At 48.1% G+C, this 21,828-nt stretch overlaps 1 protein-coding gene across 2 annotated transcripts in view; it reads right to left on the bottom strand.

The window, feature by feature from the left end:
- Positions 1–21,828, bottom strand: part of caskin1 (CASK interacting protein 1) — a 100,744-nt gene that overhangs the window by 5,060 nt on the left and 73,856 nt on the right. The window contains exons 7-18 of one of the 2 annotated variants that reach the window (XM_018740810.2): positions 18,293–18,401; positions 17,578–17,686; positions 16,922–17,016; positions 16,239–16,356; positions 11,385–11,603; positions 8,308–8,412; positions 7,735–7,853; positions 7,475–7,556; positions 5,828–5,925; positions 3,959–4,069; positions 608–709; positions 128–266 (exon numbers count right to left, since the gene is read on the bottom strand). In XM_018740810.2, coding sequence (XP_018596326.1) covers positions 128–266; positions 608–709; positions 3,959–4,069; positions 5,828–5,925; positions 7,475–7,556; positions 7,735–7,853; positions 8,308–8,412; positions 11,385–11,603; positions 16,239–16,356; positions 16,922–17,016; positions 17,578–17,686; positions 18,293–18,401 — 1,406 coding nt within the window. The remainder of the gene's footprint in view (positions 1–127; positions 267–607; positions 710–3,958; positions 4,070–5,827; positions 5,926–7,474; positions 7,557–7,734; positions 7,854–8,307; positions 8,413–11,384; positions 11,604–16,238; positions 16,357–16,921; positions 17,017–17,577; positions 17,687–18,292; positions 18,402–21,828) is intronic. The other variant, XM_018740815.2, reaches the window with a different exon arrangement.

The following is a 21,828-nucleotide window of genomic DNA, read 5'->3' as shown; positions in this document are numbered from 1 at the left end:
CCTGGACTGGGAGTTTTTTCTTGATCCTAGTTTTCTGGATTTTTAATAGTCAAAACGAAATGGCTCCTGTTAAATTACTTACCACGTATCGTGAGAGTGCGGGAGTTCCGGAACAGGTTTGCCTTACCTAGTTTCGTAATGCCGATTTCCTGGAGATCCTCCCAGGTGATGTCGGTGATGAAGTCAATGTTTTCATACCCATTGTTAACCAGAGTCTGGTAATACTGACTTAATCCAATCACAGAGAGCCACTCTGCTAGGTTAGCCTGAAGACAACGGGAAGGTCGAGACGGCGGAGTTAAAGACACGTAAGACGAAACCGACATCCCTGCGCTGCAAATTGCGTGACGCAGCTACGGCCAGACAACTGGATCTTTGTCGATTTGGTTTCGTAGCAGCCACGTGTGTCACATAGGGCTCCAAGGTCGAGCCTCAAGTGTTAAAATGTTCATGTAGTTCTGCTGTTAAAATTGGTTTTGATGCACACGGTATCTCTAAGGATAGTTTTACCCAGTTAATGAAGGGATAAATAAATCACTATCACTATCGATGCATGGAAGTAGTGTCATTCTTTCCTAGCCTGACATAATGCAGATTTTGCTCTCACAGGCTTCTGATCTGGGAGCCACTCTGTGACGCTGAGTTTGTTGATCTCAGAGGTTATCTTCTTTCGGTGGCCAGGCTTGGTCACTCCGATCGCGGTCAGGTCCTGGAAGACAAACACAGAGGCCCCCGGCCTCCGTCAGCCTCGGAGCCGCAGGGTGCCCCCCGAGCGTCACTGCTCTTCCTCCTCTCCTTGGACAAATACGCAAACCACGCAAGTCACCTTTTTCCACTGAACCTTTAAGAAAGCACCCGAAGGCTTTCATTGTTTTAGGACAAAGGGAGTGCGAAAAAAATAGACCAAAGTAAAATAAACCAGACAGCTAGTATTCCACCTCCTCTACCACGCAGCCTCTTTGGCGCGTCAGAAAAAAAAAAAATTCAAGATACATTTTATTTTGGGAACACAATATGAAGTTTCTGCTTTTTTTCTTCACCCCGCGGGAAACAATTTGGGACAGCTTAATCATGGGACTTGGTTTCATAAAACAGAGGCCATCAGCGTGTCATCATTTCGCTCATTTAAGCTCTCCCATTAAACCTAACTTTTGACTGCCATCTTCATTAGACATAATTAAGTCAGAAGTTTGGAGAACCCAGGGAGCTTCATAAAGATGTAGCTCTTAAACCATTTCTTCGGAAAGCAAGGTCAGCATTATTACGCGTGTTAGCTGCTAGCAGAATTAACCTGAACAGTTTATGAGGGAAGCACAATTCGGCCAGGTGTTGTGTTCTGAGCTAAAAAGAAAACACTATTTTTATTTCTTTTTTTTTACATCCAAAAGCAGAGAAAAACAGTCGGGCTTTATTTACCGCGGTTTTTAACAGGGCTAAATTGGTTGGACCACAGCGATCTGAGGCACGCACTCCTCATTCGCTGGGCTTAATGGATATACGGCAAAGTGAGTCATACCCATAAAGTGCTGGACGTGTCATTATCGTGCCCTTTACAGTAAACGGGGTCTTTATGCAAGTGAATCACCCGAAGGAATCAGAGCAACCAGAATCAATAGTCGGCGTGGGGGTGTCACGCTGCCAGTACAAGCAAAGAACCGAACATACCGGAAACACACAGAACGGCCCTTGTGAGACCTAGTCCATTTGCTCACACTGGTGCAAAAGAACATATAGTGTTTATCATGAAAACATCGGAAAAGGATGTTTATTTTGTCCTCTCTATACTGTAAAATTTATCATTTAGGAAACTTCTACCAGGAAGCAATTTTACTGAATTTAATCAGAGCGTCCCATTCATGCACTACAAAAAATTACCTGAAAAGGCCTGATTCTGACTGAAGGCCTCAGGGTCATATTCTGTTCCCTGGGGGCTGCACTGTTGTTCACTTGCTGAAGGCTGGAGCAATGACTGTGTCTCATGTGCCAAGTTGTGGTCACCGAACCTTCGGTTCCAGACAGCTGTACCGCTTGAACAAGGTACTTATACCAAAGTCATTAAAAATACCAGGCTATGCAAATAGGCAGAATGCAAAACTGGATACTAAACTAATACCAGTAAAAGAATAGTATAATGACAAGTTATGATTAGGCTAGATGTAGATATTTCCTATAAAATGATATCTTTAAAGCTGTCAGCAAGGCAAGGTACCATTCACCGGGTGGCATTTTTTCTGACTCAGATAAATGGATGGTAAAGTTTTTTTGTTCTGTTACTGTAATCTCATTATTTGCTGAAATTAAGAAATTAAAATAGATACAAGCTGTATAAATGGTTTCACTTATAATATCTTACAGTCCTAACAAAAAGCCCAGTTTACTCTTAGGCATTAGACGTAGTGCAGAATTCATTGAGTTAGTGTACCCTGTTCTCGCTGACTCTGGAACAGAGCTTTTATCTGAATGATGGTGGGTCTCAGATGCCAAAAGACCCCATAGCACAGCGATGGATCCGCTGCACACCACTGCAAGGATCAAGATGCACATAATGGCAGCCTGTGGGAGGACAGGTGGGCCCACATCAAGCTCCTTGGATCAGGAGTGAATGAAACCATCAAATTCAAGACCCTGGTTATTGCCTACAAATGCATCAACAGAACTGCTCAAAGCCATTTTCAAGACTTGATCAACCGCTACACCCCAACTAGACCGCTTCGCTCATCTACTTCTGCTTGCTTGGTGGTCCCGCGCACAAAAGGTGAAACACGGAGGTTCTCACTTCTGGCTCCGTTGTGGTGGAATGACCCCCCCGTCACTCAGAACTGCTGAAACTCTGTCCACATTTATGAAGGGTCTGAAAACTCACCTCTTCCAGACTCACTTTACCCAAGATCTCTTAAGCTCACGTACGGTGTAAATGTTCATGCACTGTAACTTTATGATCATCCCCAGATAACCCTTTACGCAGCTACTCCTGTATTGTATGTAAATGTTTAGCTTTATTTAAAAAAAAAATGTAGGAAGGTGATCAGGATTTGTGTATCCTGTGTTTTATGCACCTAATCAAGGGATGAACATCGGTGCATCAGGTGGAAAGAAACAAACTAAGTTCACTTAAGAATCACATGTGTGTAACTACGTCTCTTTCTCCAGTGCAATGCACAAATTGTATTTCTCTGAGATGTACGTCGCTTTGGAGAAAAGCGTCTGCCCAATGAATAAATGTAAATGTGTCAATGATAGGAGAAACAAGACATGCCCCTTGTCACTCTTCATCCAGGAGACGCAAAAACACACGAGCACTGGAGTCCTACACGCAGCTGAGTGGTAAAGGCTCCCGGCTTCGTTTCCGTTATTCGGGTACGACGCTGGCCTCCTGCTGGCAAAATAATGCTCCCCACACACGGCACAAGCTCACGGACACAGACACGACACACACAAAGGCACGGACCCAATGGGAGACAGCGGCTGTGGGTCATGTGATGGGGAGACCGGAGGGGGTTAGGACACACAGAGACCGACAGAACTCCGGTAACGGTGGCGGCGGCTCGATTTCTTTCTTCTGGGAGAAAAAAGAAACGTGAAAAAAACAGCCAAGCCATTCGACAGCCGTGCCCTGGCCGTGCCCTGGCCGTGCCCATTAGCGTCTAAGAGCAGATGTAGGACGCTGTGGCTCCAGTGCTGAACTCATACGCTGGTGGGGGTGCAGACATGTGGCTGTGCTGTGACCCTGTCTCCCCTCCCTCTTGGCTGTGCAGACATCTGCAAGGTGCCTGGGGGAAATTCACTGGGCATCAGTAGCATCCAGTGTGAATTCAGCCAGCACCGCCAACAATGTGGCCTAGGAATGGGGTCACCAAAGGGCACCTTGGGGTTCTTTTGGCAAGGTGGAAGGAAATGACTGTAAAGGGGGAGGTGGGGTGTGGGGGGGTTTAGGTTCATCATGGGGTGGTGATCTTACCTCGGGGGTCATTCTGCTAATGGTGGGTATGTCATAGCCGGCGCTGATGAAGTGTGGAGCGTAGGCTTGCAGCTGAAAGTCACTCAGCCATTGGATTACGGCCTCTGAGCTCTAGAAGAAAAAATATGCGGCATTCCATCACTGTCTCCATCTTGCAGGGCCGTAATCTCCTGGCTTCAGCGCGTCCGGGGCGTGTCCGCAAGACTCTCGTCGGCTGCCTCCGCAACGAACGGCCGGCTGTACCTGCCATTCTGAAGTCTTCAGCTATCTTGCGGCATCTACTTTCATTAACGGACGGTCTACTCCAGTCTTGCAGCGCTCTCATTAAACAATAGCGAATGCGTTTACTTCGATCTTCTTGCACCGCAATGTGGCTCGGGCAGCCGACACAGCATCAACGGCTGCTTCTCGGCACCTGGTGGCAGCCGAGCAGACGGGCTGCCTTAGTCAGGCGGCGTCCGTTTGGACTCTAAAACACTGGAAAGGAGGTTCAGTCTGCTTGGTTGAATGGAAGCATCCTTACCTGTCCTTGTACCCCTTTTACAATACTACCTGGAGTGCAAATGCTAGGAAACCGTATCGGGAGTTGCGGAAACTGAGCGATTTCACGTATCTAAGTCAATATTGGGTGGGTAAAAATAACAGGCCTGGAAATCTTAACGTGACACGATGGTGAATATTACATCTGAATGAAAACGCAAGATGCAGGGGAGCAGAGTGACACCTCAGACAAACGAGATTTCACAACCACAGCGTCGATTGCGGGGTAGAATCAAGGCCCACGGCGTGGGGAGGGGGTTCTTTCTCACAACAGCTCTGATGGTGCGGTGGCAAAGAGGACCGAGAAAGGCAGAAGGACAGAAAGACAGGTAGGTAGAGCAACAGCACGCGAAACGACTCTGCGTTAAAAATCTGCATGCAGTTCGTTCCAAAGGCTTCCAAAGAGAAAGTTCTACCTGTCAGGCTTTGCCGAGAGGAACGCGTTTCGCGGGCCGCCGATGTGTATCGCTTTAACACGCTTCACAAAAACTGTTCTGTTTTATGAAGATATGCGACATTTTCTGCACCCAGACAGAGATGAGCTGGATCAGCTATTCAGTAAGGCTTAGATGGCACATTCGCTTCTCCACAGTAATTACCACAAGTTATAAAGTGACAGTAGTCTTTAGTGGTAACCATGGAAACGGCTTCCCATACATTATGCTCACATTAATTTCTTTAGATGATGCTTCTCTGCAAAGAAACTTAAAATTTACGTTAAGTGCATAATTGTTTTTCTTTTTTTTTTACATTTACACAGCTGGGTAATTTTATCTGTTTATGCAGCTGGCTAACCTTAACCCTAACCCTAACCCTAGCCATAACCCCTAAACCTAACCCTAAAAACTGAACCCATTTGAAGAACTGTCCCTCCGCCAGAGCTCAGCTGTCCTGTCAGTTATTGTTTGTGAGTACTAGGCACTTGCTGAAAAGCAAACCAGAAACTCAAAAGTGCCAAATGGCCAATAATTTGAGGAAATTATGCAAAGCGATATATGCAAATGAGACCCTTTGCAGACAGCAGTAAGAGCGCAGTCTCTGTGTGCTCGCCGTGGCTTGCGGAGAGGCAGGAGCACCGTGGTCAGTGGCCTGCCAAACGGAAGCACCTGCAGGACGAGGAGACGGTTGCCAACTGCAGCGATGACTCCTGTACACCAGAGCCTCCTGGGAACAGGCCCTGCCAACTGGGGGAAGCGTCCTCGCACAATGGAAATTTTACTGCTTCCTTTGTGTGTGTGTGTGTGTGTGTGTGTGGGGGGGAGTGATAATGCAGATAGTGCGTGCGTGTAGGGTAGTACAATAAGAACGAGTCCCCTTAGGCCAGCTCACCTTTCCATCCTGCGATGCCTCGGTCTTCCTCGATGGAGGTTCCACGTACGACTCGTGGTAGGGACAGCTGGAGGACCTCTGCGTGCGTGAGGCGGAGCCTGCGAGAGACGGCCAAGGCAGCGAGAGCTTCCTGTTAGGCCTCTCCATTACGTATGTTTTCACTCCATACACCGATGCAATGATTAATAATGTTGGCGGCACATTAAAAAACCTCTCTGTGGTGCCTACGCCATCAGCGCGCGGTAAGTGTTGAACCCCTTGTATGCAGTAAGCGAAAAAAGTGGCTCTCCACACCTGTCACTCCCCATTCAGTGAATAGCACCAACGATTAGGGTGCGTTTTATTTCAGAAATGCTCTGAAAGGGTTCCTTGCGTGTTCTTAAATTAAATAAGAGCAGACACAAAGTGCAGTCTGTGCAGATGTCTCATTTCTTTAATGTTGCAGATCTAAAAGAAAAAAAAAAACCATAGGAGGCTGGATTACAAAGCACTGGAGTGGGGAATGGTGCTACAGATTAGGGTTCCACTGGCAATGCTGAGGTCTGGTACGAGGTCGGATAACAGCAGCCTGGGTAGGTGCAAATCACCTGGAAACTAGGACACCGCGCTGAGTACCATAATCAGTATTAGTCAACAGCACATTCACAAAGGGAATTTTGGAGGATGGGGAAAGCTTAATTACTATGGTAAATAGACTGCATGCTAAGGGTATTATTAACATGACATTTCGACAGTAAGAGTCTAGGAAAATTGCTCTGTGTTTGTAGGCAGAACCGTAGACTAATGAACGTGTGAGGATTTGACTGCAGCTGGCAGAAGAGAGGATTACTTTTTCTGTTAAAGAATCATCAATTTCTTTTGACAGTTGCTTCACATCTTGATATTTCCCCCTGGAGGTACTTCTACACATGCAAATACGACTGAAGGTTAGGTGTTGAGTGCACAAGCCATCTTTTCCCGATATGCCGACTATGAACCTCACGAGCATAGTTATGATCAGAAGTCTGTTTGTAACTCGGTTTCTTTGTAATCCAAAGTCTCTTTTACCTCTAAGTCACATACGGTAACAGCTACATAATACAGAAATCCCTCATTTTATTTACGGCTTATGGTTCCGTAAAAATCTTGGATGTTGCTGCAAACATACTGTGCAAGGATTTTCGTTTGAACATTTTTATTAACTTTCAGCTACGTGAAAAATAAAAATAATTGAAAAGGAACGAAAATAAAAATATTGTTTTTTTCGGAGATTGTATCTACCCGTTTAATTCCGATTGATCGATTCACCCCATGAACATCCGATTTTGTTTTTGATTATCAGCAGTGACCAACACCCGACAGCTGGACGCGAGCTCGGTTAATGCGGTCTCGCACTCCTGTCCTTTGGGTGTGTTTTACTGCCAACTACTGGCTGGTGGTGGAAACGCAGGTCACCACTGTTGCGCAATCAGAAATTTGAAAATAGATCTGTGAAAAACACAATTAAATAACACTGAAAATATTTGAATCTTTGAAAGTGTAAGTCAAGTGTTCATAATGAGACTGTGTTAACAACTGTCATGTGAAATAGTTTAACGACTCACGGAAGCTAAAATGATAGCGTCACGAAAATTATGAAGCGTAATGTCTGAGAGTGTACCATCGTACCTGTTGACAGTTCCACGGATTTGGATTGCTCCAGGAGGTGTTCCTTGGCTTTGGCAGACTGAGACAGCACTGTGGCCAAGAGCTGCAAAACAAATGGCACCTGAAGGAATCAGATCCGAACCTCCCTAATGGAGAAACTGTCGAAATTCTGAATGGAAGAAGGTTCTGTGATTAGTCGCTCCGGGTCTAATGAGCCCTGCGGTTATCAGTGATGCCAATGGATACTGGCTGACATGGGAGCCACAAGTCGGATGCCTGACCTTGACACCTTCGGCCTGGGCGTGCAGGGTATGCACATTGCTGCCCGCGCTCTGGCCGCTTCCGGAGGAACGGGCGCTGGTCACGCTGCCCGAGCTGCCTGCGCTGCTGCGGTCCGCACCTGAGTTCCAAACACAGAACATCAGTCCCGTTGCTCTCACACAGCTTATAGCCCCCCTGCTGCTTGGGAGTGCCCTGCTGGACTGCTACTGTAATGCACTGATAGACATGCTGACCACGAGAGACAGAACACGTCCCACGAAACTTAGACACAAGGTGGCGATGGAAGAGTGGAACACACACCTCACACAAACCTCACACAGACCTCACACAGACCTCACACATAGTGCTCACACACAGGCCCCACACAGGCCTCACACAATGCCCAGGTGTAGCAAGGCTGCTCCTTCAGACCGGACTCTGGATGGACGCAGATGGCTAAGGAGTAAATGGTTGAGTCAGGAGATGTCGTGTGCCATAAGCCCCAGCTCGTCAGCCATGGGGTCAGGTATGGAGATGGCTGTCCACATGGTGGGGCTCTCGGGCAGCGGAACAGCGGGCTGCCCGGCCGTTACCTGCAAAAGGCTTGCGCAGCACCCAGATTTCCTCACTGGCGCCACCCTGCGGGCCGCCGGTCGGGGTAGGGGAACCGTGGGGGCTGGACTCAGAGCCTCTGGAACCTTCAACACAGAAACCAGCGTTAGGAGCACGGTGGGGCGTGGCTGCAGTCGGCAAGCAGGCCACGCCCCCAGCCATCCTCCTCGGCGCAGCAGGGAGATGCGGGTGCTCTTCTTGCAGCCTGGGAGGGGGGGAAGTGCTGAGATTCAGCCCACTGCACCCGATTCCTCGGCAACGCGCTGCACGTTACCGCATTCATGGCGGCACGCCCACGCTGACCTGACCACAGTCATCCATTCATCCGTCAGCTGGGCTCACACAACCAAAAAGAACACACACACATGTATATACATACATCTGTGTATACATGCCAGTACTTTTGCACATAAAAATAATCCAAACGCGTATGCCTAAACGTACACATATTACAATGAGTACATAGATTACATATACATTAAACATATATAAGTATATATGTAAACATTTAGAGACTGCAGTGCATTACATTAATTGGAAATACAGTATGGTCAGCATTCCAAAGGCCCCATAAACCACAAAAGCAAATTCTGAGATTTACAAAAGGCCTTAATAAATGAATGTTGCACAGCGTGCGCTAGTAGTCATATTAAGCGGAACACAGGAGACTGCTGACCAAGCTTACCTTTGTCCCAAGAAGAGTTTTGTATTCTTTATGTCTGGATTTTAGCTTTTTTAACCAGAACGAAACTGATGCGGGACTTTGTGGAACTGATGCGGAACTCCCAGTTCCACATCCATTAAGACTTGGCTCGGCAGCTGCACTTGGACCACAGCCCGTTAAGTGCCAGTTCTGTACTATCTGTTGCTTAGTACCGCGGTGTGCCAACTGCTGCGGCTGCGCCGATGCCGACGTTCAGCCGAAGAAGGGATCTTTGCGGACAGAGAGTGAGAACAATAAGGCGTCGGGGCAAAGGGGAGATCTGCATTGCAGCACTTTGCTCCGTTTGCCACATTTTGGCAATAATAATATCGCTAAAGAACAATATTGATCAGAAAGAGAGGAGGGACCTTGAGGAGGGACCTTGAGCAGCAAAACAAAATGCAGGAGAGGGGAAATACTGGTGACTGGGTACTGAGGGAGGACAAGGAGAGGGGGAGAGGGCGAGGAGCACCACGCTAGTTACAGAATGATGAGGGCTTGTGTGCCGTACGCCGTTCTTTACGGCGATGTCAATCACTACCGTTTCATTTCCTCAGCCTTGACATCCAGCCTTTATGGAAAAGCCATGCCGGTGCCGGATCGAGGCACAAGCATTCGTATTATTCCCATCAACTGCAATCCAAATGTCAGAGATCACCCTTTAGTGTGCTTGTTAAGGCAGCACATGCGGTGTCTAACAGAATGATGAAAGGCTTCCTGTACAGTTTGGACGCTAAAAGGGAAAACAAGCATGGCAGTCGATGTAAATGATGAAATAACAGGTGGGAGAGCTCGTAGGGAGCTAATGACTGATGCAGAAATGACCATAATGACACGGCGCGGAGAGGCTGTTCGGACATATAGTGAGCACTGACAGCTCGTCCGCTGGCCATGCTACGAGTACCAGACGATGCGCTGATACTCTCTCCCTGTGCCTGTGTTTGTAATTAGCTTGACAGAGTCAGGGAAGGTAAGGCACCGGTACCTCCCCGATATGATGAGCAATGGTCTTGTGGAAGGAGACATGTTCGGTAGAACGGTTTCCAGTGCAAACTCTGACCTGTGACCCAAGGGTAGAGCAGCCAAGGGGTTAGAGCCATTGCCTTGTAACCAATGGGCCCCGGCTTCAGTCCCACCTCCTTCATACTTGAGCAAGGTGCCTACTCTGAATAACTCTGGTAAAAATTACCCCGCTGTTTAATAACCATGTAGATAATTCTTAACATACAGACTTAACAAGCTGCCTTGGTGGAGGTGTCAGCTAAATAATAAGTAATAAAGATGACACACTGTATTGTGTGATGGACTGGCACCTTGTTCAGGGGGTACCCAACTTAGCTTTGCATCACCTGCTTCCAGGATAGGGTGAAGGACACTGCAGCCCTGACTTGGGAAAGTAGTTAAGGGAAACTAAGTGAGTGAGTGTATGACCTACTGCTGTGCAGGGCAGAAATAGCTGTACTCCGAATAAAACGGTCCTCTAAAATAGAGAGGGACTGAGATTACAAAGACTGAGCGCGGAGGAACCAATGTCCAGCTGTAAGGCCTGACTGTGCCTTGACCCTTCACACTCCTTCATGTATTCACCTCTACACATATGGATACACAAATATTTCAGGAGGAATATTAACCACACACATTTTCTGAACCGCTTGTCCCATACAAGGTCACAGGGAACAAGAGCCTACCCAGCAACACAGGGCGTAAGGCTGGAGGGGGAGGGGACACACCCAGGATGGGACGTCAGTCCGCCACAAGGCACCCCAAGCGGGACTCGAACCCCAGACCCACCAGAGAGCAGGACCCGGTCCAACCCACTGCGCCACTGCGCCACTGCACCACCGCACCCCCCTGGAATATTAACCAACCACAGGAAATCACAAGCTGAACTGGCAAAATGAAGTGAAGTGATAACTGTCTGCAGTCATAACTGAAAGCTGATTCTTTTGCAGTAATTATATTTAAAAAATCATTTGTAGCACTCTAGGTAAAAAAATTGAAAGAAGAAGAAGCAGAAATGTTTTTTGTCAGAGGGGGTGCGGTGGCGCAGTGGGTTGGACCACAGTCCTGCTGTCCGGTGGGTCTGGGGTTCGAGTCCCGCTTGGGGTACCTTGCGACGGACCGGCGTCCCGTCCTGGGTGTGTCCCCTCCCCCTCTGGCCTTACGCCCTGTGTTGCCGGGTAGGCTCCGGTTCCCCCGTGACCCCATATGGGACAAGCGGCTCTGAAAATGTGTGTGTGTGTGTGTGTGTTTTTTGTCACAAAAAATGATGAGCAGAAAAAAAAAAAATAAAAAAAAAAAAAAATAATAATAATAATAATAAAGAGGCAACGGAGGAAGAACAAGGGCCTGTACCTTGTCCACACTGCAGCTCTTCTGAGGTGCTTTGGGACCTGTTATAGCCAAAGGAAGTGAAAAGTGGCTGATGGGAATGGGATGGTGGAGGTGGAGGAGGATGCAGGATATGGATGTGATGACATGAGTCCCCGTTGAGCGTAGCGGCAGGGCCGCACGGCGGCACGCACAGCTGTATCTTTTGATACTGTTGGGTATAAATGACTGTACTCCATGAACCTAGATACAACAACAAAAGAAATAAACATATGGAAATGGGTAAGCAAAGCAGCAAGCAAACAAATCAAGCCAACAGAAAAATAATTTAATGACGAAAAGTGAAATTTGAAAATGAATCTGGAAAGCCTGAACCCTTTCAGCTTTTTTTTAAATTTTTTATTTTTACTTGCTACCACTTGGAATTCTCAAACATGTTTTCATTTAAATGCCTATATATTCAAACGTGTTTTTGTGGCGGGCAGGATAGTAAACAACATAAATGGGTAAGCTCAGCACTTAAAAACACAGAGCACACCCTCCCTCTAGCGCATCAATGAATAGCATGCTGCGTCCTACAAAGGTCTTGGGTTCGAGCCCCCCAGTGAGCCCTACCAGCTGTCTATGGCCAAGCGAAAGCAACCCAGAAATAATCCTGTCTTCCCGATAGTCTAGATAACACAGGTGCGTAAATACATAGTGATGAAATTAGTGGCAAGCTTACGAACAAGTACGACAGCTGTGAACAGATGTTACAATTTCAGTTAAATAAAAAAATACCCTTTAAATAAAAACAACTCGCTGCATCCATAACATAAAAGCCTACTGGCAAAAAACGGAAACTGAATAGAATTAAATGAATCAATATTCGAGACGGAATACAAAAGCAGCAGTACACATAAGGGTGTCATTATGGGTCTGAGGTTGTTTTCGCAGCCTTTGTGTAGTGTGCTGACACAGATGGCTGGAATGTTGGGTAATAAATGGGATGGGAGACAGACGGATTAGGGGCAGCAAGGACGTTGAAAACAGGCCAAAGCCCAGTGTGCTCATATAGAGGTCTCCCACATACAAGGCACTGCAGTAAATACACGTTGATGCTTTTCACCAAAGCACTTTACACTATTGGTACATAAACTCTTCACCCTTTTTTTGCAGGTGCTTCATTTTTCCTGGCGCAAATCAGGGTAACGTCACGTCCACGCCCGCACCTCAACTGACAGCACCTGACGATCACCAAGCACCTGACTCACCACACACCGTTTGAAAGACCCTCCTCTGCTCCCGTACCTTTGCGGAACCTCATCAGAGACAACCGTTCTCCTTCGCGACATCTCGTTCACAGGCGATGCTTGCTTCTCGTGTCCATCCTCCGATTTTCGACCTCTCGCTTCGTCCCCCGACCGCGTCCACGGATCCCCGTTCCGACTCCGACCGCCGATCGACCGACCCTTCGCTTCGTCCCCCGACCACACCCACGGACACTCGCTCCGACTCCGACCGCCGATCGACCGACCTTTCGCCTGCCTCTGACACCGAGAAATTGCCTGAGCCCTCGAGTCCAGACGAACGACCCTGCGCTTGGTCCGGCCGTTCCGGCTCCCCCGGTTCCGCGTGACAGGTAAGCGCCTTGATAAAGGCGCTATGGGAGAAGGTGGGATTCGATCCAGCAACCTCTGAGTACAAAGACAGCAGCTGTAACGGCTATGCCTCCTACCGCAGGACCCCTGCTCTATGACGGAACCAACATGGACTGTGTACGAACCGCGTGAGGGCATGACCTTTCACCTCAGCCTGCGTATTTGTGTAGGGATAATAAGACAGCAGGACTTTTTTACTGTCGATTACTTCACCTAAATGGCAGCAATGCGGCGAAAACCTCTTCGTAGGGGTCAGAAGGAGCGCCGGGCCCTCAAAAAAGCGCAGAAACCAGCGTTAGGAGCGCGGCGGCTCTCCTGCCAGGAAGCTTCCCAATCAGCGCAGAATTTCAGGGCCACTTGTCAGCGCTGCTGAGTTTCATTTATGCTCTCGTCCGGTTTCCTCAGGCGGGAGCGTGGCGGTGTAAACAGCCTCTTTAATCTCGCTGGCAGGTCTGCGGAGGATTGAAATTTAAGATTCCAACACCAGTAATTGTAGCCCACCTTCCGGCCTCGCAGCTATGCCAGGCACGTTCGCAGCCAGACGCGCCAGGTCTCTGTCTGTCGCCGCTTTCCGCTCTGAAATATGGCCAGTGTGACCGGGCGGCTTCCCGCAGAGCGCTTTAATTAAAGTCACCCATCGCGCGATAGGAGGCCTTTTTGCGATTCCTGCTCGGCCCGCAGCGAAATTCACACGACAGAGTCGCGCCGAAGGAAGCTGTCACAGGCGGCTGCTCCTTCCCTCCCGCCCGAGCGCCGAAACGACGACTTCCTCGGTCGACCGGAACCCGAGGAACAGGCGGGGCCACGTGGCGACGCGACGGTGCGCGAACTCCTGCGATTCCGCTTACGTGGAAATTCGGGAACGGCAGCGGACGCGGCTGCAGCGGAATTAAAAAAGACAAAATCCTGATTATTAAAGAAATCCCAGAGTGTCGCCGTCTCGGGAAGAGCGCGACACATGTTAATGGGAAGATAGTCGCTGAGCCGCGTTCGGCCAGCGACGATGGCGTATAGGTGTAAGAGCGCGGCGACGTGTTAATTGACACGACGCGGCTCGCCGGAATGACAATGAGCCGCCGCGTTAATGAGTGCCGCCGCCGGGCTGACGGGGCTGTTCTGTGAGCGGCGCCTACAGCTCAGAGAGAGCCCACACATGAATACGTTCCATCAATAACACTCCATCTTCCTGGGTTTCCAGAGGCCAGGGCCACAGGGACTACTGGGACTCGTGTCTCTGAATTTTTGCTTTTTCCGGGCGCTAGATGCTTGTTTGAACTGGACGGCACGAGGACTCAAAAGACGCGTTCTCAAGAGGCGGCTCGGTGCTGTTTTGACTCTAATGCTGGCACATTTACAGTATTTGCTGGGTGGGGGGGGGGGATAATGAAAATACACATTATGATCTGGTCATATACATAATCTTGATGAATTTTGTCAAACCCGATTCCCTTTTTGGAACTTCTTAAACAGCGCTACATGACCACCCTTACCAAATATCGTGCCCTTTTGCCCCGTGCTGTGTTTGATTGCATCTGTATGTATTTGCGTCGTCTCGATACACAAATTCCGTCTCTATGTTGCTGTTACCCAGTCCTGCTATGCTTCGTTAATTTAAAAATTAAGTTAAAATTTATGGTCAAAACAGCGTGATATTTACATTTTTAGCTGATGCTTTCCTCTAAAGCGACTCACAATGCTGATCTACCTACAATTATTTACCCATTTACTGTGCACAGCTGGGCAATATTAGTGGAGGACTTTAGAGTGAGCAGGGGGTGTGGTGGCGCAGCAGGTTTGGCTGGGGCCTGCTCTCTGGTGGGTCTGGGGTTTGAGTCCCGCTTGGGGTGCCTTGCGGCGGACTGGCGTCCCATCCTGGGTGTGTCCTTGCATCCTGTGCTGCAGGGTCGGGCTCTGGTTTGCCGCGCCCCCGCTTGGGACGAGTGGTTTCGGACTTTAGAGTCAGTACCGTGGTCAGGGGTACTACAGTCAGAGGGGAGAATTGAACCTCCACCCTTTGGGTCCAAGGCAGTGGCTTTGATCACTACACTACCCGCTATACCTTTTAAAGAAAGCTTTGGTGCAGCTGACCATTCAAATAACCCGATAAATAGGAACAGCAGTGAAACTCTTGAAGGAGAAACTTTGACAGCATGAACCTGCAGCAGACTGGCATGGCTGCTATGACAGCAGCCAGTCTCACTGTCACGCCCCCAACCGCGTGCCCAAGCACCGCACCTGCACCAAATCACGGAGACCGGGTATAAAGCGGCTGCCCAGACACCCTCGGACTGCGGAACCTCGTTTGAGCAACTGCAACTCCGTGCGCTTTCTCTGTGTTCTCCCCGTGCGCCTCCTCGCTCCCTCCTCCCTTGCCCTCGGACACGACTCCCCTGGTTCCTCGATTCCTTGCTCTCGTCCTCTCGAATCCGGCTCCCGAACGCTTCCTCGAACGATGAACTCCAATCGACCGACCCTCACCTGTCCCCGACTATTCTCTTTCCTAACCCTCAATAAAGAAGCACCAGCAATTGAGTCCTGTCTGTAGGCTCCTTCTTGGAGCATGACACTCACACCCTGCCATCCTCGTGTCCCTGAGCATCCCATTTAATGCACAATGACCCAAGGGTCAGTCATGGTCTTACTGACCACTGTCTCAGCAATCAAATCATTTATAAGCCAGGAGTATTTCACCGGCATGATGATCCATGCCCAGGCCTCACAAACAAATGTAAGAGGCATCAGAAATGTGCTACGTGAGTACATGCTTAAAGACCTTGTCTGCTGTTGTTGAGCCGCAGGGTTTCTCTGTACTCTGTTTCTACTGCATCTAGCGCTCGTGTGACATGTCAGCCGGAAGCCTGATTAGACGCCGAACAAGCATTTTGCATTCTCATATCGTGACCTGTCTAACGTGGAAATGGCATGAGGGCATTCTGTCCCGCTTCTTTCTTTGGCTTCTCCATCAATCACGTGGTTCAGCGTTAGAGTGGTTTAAAAAGCATCATGCCAAAATATAAAAAAGAGTCAAGCCAACAATGTAATCAACTGTCGGTTACACCTCTTTTTGCACATTTCCGGGGGAAAGTTCCTGGTCCGTACGCACGCCGAAACCCAGCCCTGCTCCCGTCAGGCACCGATTTTGTCTAACTACGAGAAACAGTGTCTCCTGTGTTTTCCCTTTGGACTAAACTTTCGGTGTCCCGCTCGAGACCCACATCGCACCCATGTGACAGCACACCTGCCCGCTTGCTGATCACCTCCACCATGTTGGAGGGAAAGTAGCCCACTCGGTCATTCCCTGTGCGGTTGTCATGGATACAGCCCTTCCACCGGCCGTCCGAGTGCTGCTCCAGAACCTTAGAAAAACACAAGCAGACAGGTGGAAGAACAACAATAAACCAGCACAGGACACCAGTGAAGCACTCACGCTCATTTAAAGCATGCAATCTTTAATTTTGACACAAAATACCCTAATATACCACACAGAAATCCATAAAGGGAAAATACAGTCAACAGCTCCCTCTAGAGACACTGTAAAAACTGTGTTTTCAACATGTGCCATCATTGGAATCTTTATTGGGAATCTTTTTTTAATTATTAAAATATTATTAATACTATTATTAATTAATATTATTAGTTATTAGAAATTAAAATACCAGTAAAACCGTATATAAGCATGACAATATAAATGCTTTTTTTAAATAAATAATGTAGAATTTCAAATTTGAAATAAACTAATGTGTAAATCTTTTTACATGCGTACACGCACACACGCACGCACACACACAGAGCGCTGATCACGTTCCTGTCACACTATATTCATGTTCCCCTGCAGCAGTGACCCATCCTCTCTATTTGCTGCAGGTGTACAGCGCCCGGCTTCCCACGTGGTAAAGGCACCGGCTCCCACAGTAAGCTCACCGTGATGACGTCGCCAGCCTTGATGTTGAGGCTCGTCAGGTCATAGTTGTTGCAGTAATCCTTCAAGGCCCTGACCTGCAGGGCCGCAGAGGCGTCTGCGCAGCGAAAACAAGCGAAGGGGTGTAAGACACAGGGGTCAGACGACGGGAGCGGTTCCCGCCCCGCTGCCGTCAAAATCAAATCAAATGAATCAAAGCAGCGAAACACGTCAAACACCACTCATGTTTGGGTTCATGGAAACCTCAGAATTTGTACTCAAATACACATCCCCAGAAGCCGCTTGTCCCATATGGGGTCCCGGGGAGCCGAAGCCTAACCCGGCAACACAGGGCAAAAGGCTGGAGGGGGAAGGGACACACCCAGGATAGGACACCAAGGCACCCCAAGCAGGACTCGAACCCCGGACCCACCGGAAAGGAGAACCCACTCCAATCCACTGTGCCATCACGCCCCCACCATGCTCAAACATATATAACATAATTATGTTATCAGAAAGACCTAACTATTGTTATCAAAACAAATCTCATATTTTGTATAAGAATACTACACAATAGATAGCAACACTGATTTTGCTTGTTTCAGCTGGGTCCAGCATTTCACAGTGTAATGTACAAGTAAGTCCGGTCTCAGCTGCACTGTCCCCCCCCGTCACTCACCACGGAGCATCTGCTTGATCTCCCTGCTGGCCTGTGTGGTGGTGAACTGGTTGACAATGTCCAACGCAGTTTGGCTGTATGTGTTTCTCACTGCAGCATTGATACCACTCTGAAAAAATAAAACAGTAAACAGAAAATCAGGGATCATAGCTCAGATAATAATAATAATAATAATAATAATAATAATAATAATAATAATGATATGTCTACAACGACTACTACTGTTATTATAATAATTTTCTAATTTTTGATGAAAACAGAACGTTAAATTGACAGGAAAAGTAACAACCCTAAGTACATGTTTGCACAGCAGTGCAATTAATATGCGGTCCTCTCGTGGTAACATTTGCCTTGACTAAAAACTTTTTTTTAACCCGTTTCTCCATTCTCAGCTGTTCATTCCCCTCAGTTCTACTCATATCCACTTCTACATTCCCATTCATCTCATCCCCTTCCTTTCCTTCATTCTCTTCTTGTTCCCATCCCCTCTACCATTACCGTCCACCTCCATCCTGATCCACTCCTTCATTTTCCTCTCCGTGCATCCATCCCCCTGTCTCCATCTCCAAACTTTCCGTCAGTGTTCTCATTCTCCAATCCCATTCACTCATTGTTCATCATTGACTAAACCCTCCTTTCCCAGTATGATCTCAGTCCAAACCATTGCCACCCCCTCCGTGCGCTCTTCCACTCCCAGTCCATCAGGGATGCTTACATCCAACAGAAGGCGCACCACCTCAGTTTTTCCACACAGAGCTGCCTCATGGAGAGCTGTGCCTGACTTGGTCTGCCGATTGATGTCGATGCCAGCCTGGATCAAGAGTCTGCAGGAAGGGAAACAAAGCAGCGAGTCAGACATAGATCAGTGCAGACAGACCATTACAAAGTCTCTCAAACTCACTGGCTCGACTGATCAGACAGATACACCTGACATCCATTAGATGTAATATCCCTTTGCTTTATGATTATTATCTAGCACACACTTTTTTTCATTCCTTGTAATTTTACATTTTACCCATTTATATATTGAGCTAATTCATCTTCAGCACTTCAAGTAGAAGAACAGAGCACAATTGCAATGCTCCATTTCTAACTCACTCACTGACTCACTGTTGTTAACCAAGGAATTAGGGTTTCAGTGGTCTCAAGCCTATCCTGAAAGCACAAGGCAACACCATAGATGGGGTGCCAGTCCATCACATTACCCCGAGTTCTTTAGAGTACATCTGCGATGCTCCAGTTGGGCCTTCTAGCTTTTACTCCCTACACAGTGAGCTGCCCTTCATGGAGACAGTATCTTAAAATTATGGAATTACACCCTTTAGCACAAAATGTGGACAGTCTCATTTCTCCAAACTTTCCAAACTCTCATGATTTGTCACGCCCACATGACCAAAGGCTCTCCTTAGCATTTGAGACAATGTTGAGTTACAGTCAAAAGTGGCACACATTGTAATACCTTTGTCCTCCTTTTAATATTGTGATCCACCATACAAAGCTGAACACACGTTCCCATGTACAGGAGGCAACGAAGCTCATCCTGGATCACACTGTTGTATTTGAGGGCGATGCAACGTTTGTAACTAATCATCTCAAAAACTGAGAAATCCGCCTGTGCTTTACTGAGCTGCACATTCCTGTTTACTTTCCTGAAGTTTATGACTCTTAAGTCTTGTGCGCAAAGTCAAAGAAAACCCTTGACAAACGCACGGAAAAGCAAACGGTTCTTGCGCCGCGGCTCACGGCCTTGGGCTGCTGCAAACTGTTCATTAGCATTGCGTAATCTGCGTTTTCCTGGATTTTCTCGGCGGAGCTTTGCCTCCGGTGTATCGCCTCCCAGGAGAAACCCCTCGCTCTCGGGCTATGTCTGATAAAAAGAAGCCCTTAGCCATGTTGCTAATGAAACACATTAATCTGTTTCGTTGCAAGGCTTGTTGGGGACATGTTACGTGACAGAGCGCCGCGAGCATCAAGCTTGCGTGCAAGGCTGAGTGCTTAAGCCCTTGCAACAAACTGCAAGCCCTGCACGTTGTCAGTTCTTCAGAAAGGCATTTGAAAGAGGAGGCGATCTGAAAAAGAGCTATTGCCTTCTGTATGGATCTTACCGACCTTTGTGATACTCTTGAGCAAAGTATTTACCGTCAGTTGGCTCAATAAAAATGACCCATCTGTGTAAACGGGTAAATAATTGTAGGTAGCCGAAACGCTGTAAGTCGCTTTGGAGAGTGTCGGTTGAATAAATACATGTAAATTAAGTCACGTCTGTACACCCGCATGACTAATGAAAGTGAAATGTCTTAATTTTGCAAACTCATTTGCAGAGACACTGCAATCCATTAATTTATAGCTGACCGCCATAAGACTGCGAGCAACGCTTTAAGGGTAATGGATTAGTGATGCAATTAACAGTCTGCTCTGGGGTCACCGGTGTGGGAAAGCAGGTGGTGTTTCGGTAAACGAGGCACCAGAGTCTCCGCAGCCCAGCTCTCAGTGGAGGTGCGGCGGGAGGTGGGGTGCGATGCCCTTCAGGTGATCGCTGGTACAGGTTGCCACAATCCAGCATGCGGGACTGGGCTATCACACGCCGCTGAGATGAAATCGCAGGCTAACTGACGATGTGCGTCAGCATGTTACGACAGTGCGGTCGATCACGGGAAAGAGGACAGAGCAGGACGTGTGCACACAGTAATTCTTGCCCCTCTCTTTCCCAAAGAAGGACCGCTGCTGATAAGCGTGCAGCCACCAACTGCCTGAAGCCCCTGTGAAAAACCAGGCTCTCTCTCCTTCTCTCCTTGGTTAGGCCTACCCAGCAATCACGTTGCAGCAGGACAGTCCCTCAGGCTTATCACATGGGCCGTCAGGGAGATCTCACACTTGATTCCGCTGGCTGGGAGAGGGGAGCGACCCACTGCTGCTCGCACCTCTCAACACGGGTACGCTGCTTCCCTGGAGCGCGCTGGAGCTCCACTGGAGGTCTTAACACCAGGTTTCACAGCCATACGACTAAGGCTGAGGTGCAACGCATCTTGTACAGCAAGCTGTGCTGGAACCGTCAACACTCCTCAAATCATGAGTAGGACATTACGCATCACATATACTGCAGAGCCACAAAATACACAGGGAGGGGATTGGGAGATTGGCTAGAAACATTTTAAACTGAATGGATTACTCACTCTTAATCATCAACACACACACACACACACACGCATGAGACAGGGAATTGGTTGTTGCCAATGCTAATCGTCCAAGACAAGTTGAAAAGAACCACAGTCTGAACAATTCACCATTTGAAAGGATGTATGATTACCATGTTAAAGGAAATCTGTGGAGGACTCATGCATAAATGAGGAAGGAAATGGTGGAAAAAAGAAACATGCAAATCATTTTTAGAAGGCAACGTAAAGTAAGTTCAAATAAAATGAAGAAGAGTATCAAGTGCAGGGAGGCGTGTGGAACTGGTAACATCTTTAGGAGCCTCATCAGTGGCCTTTTTTGGTGAGCTCCTAAAAATACTGGGAATCCTTGTTCAAAGGTGGTTCTGTCATGCGGAACACAGGGAGCTGGGACGGCTGAACCCAAGTGCAGCGTTGTTCGTCAGAAGTTGAGGAAAGAGGCAAGTTCTCAAAACCAGGGACAGGAGAAGGGTCGGTCCTGAACAGGACAGGAACGAGGATCCATGGACGTGGTTGGAGAACGAAGCAAGGAGTCAGAAAACTGGAGATCGGGAATAAAGTGTGTGTGTAGTAACGCGAGGAAGGGCGGATGTCCCAAAAGAGATTCCGCAACGGTACGGGAGCTGAAGAGGGTCTTTATAGGTTGAGCGATTACTCAGGAGCTAGTGCAGAGTCAGGTGTTGTCGCTTGTGTTGTGGGCGTGGACGTGACAGGTACGTTAACTACAAATGTAACTGGTGGGCTGGGCTGCTACTTAGCACCTAAGGAACTGGTACAGCGTAAAGCTAACTCTCTACTGGAAATATGGAGAGGAGAGAAGGATCCTGGATAACATGGGAAGGAAGAATCCCAGGTAACACAAGGAGGAGAGTGATCCTGGCTAAAGAAGAAGGATGGAGAGCCGTCACGGCCAACAAGTATAGAAGCGCAACATCGACTAACATGGAAGCAGAGTGATCCCATTTAATAGAAGCCCAAGAGCTGTTCTGACTAATGCTGTGAGAACAGCGATCACGGCTGAAGAGGGGAGGAGAGTGATCCCAGCAAATGTGGGTTGGAGAGCAATCCTGGCTTACAT

The sequence above is a fragment of the Scleropages formosus genome, chromosome 20 (genome assembly GCF_900964775.1).
Source record: "Scleropages formosus chromosome 20, fSclFor1.1, whole genome shotgun sequence".
Taxonomy (NCBI): domain Eukaryota; kingdom Metazoa; phylum Chordata; class Actinopteri; order Osteoglossiformes; family Osteoglossidae; genus Scleropages; species Scleropages formosus.
Note: the sequence above shows the minus strand (reverse complement) of the source record. Positions and strands in the feature narration are given on the sequence as shown.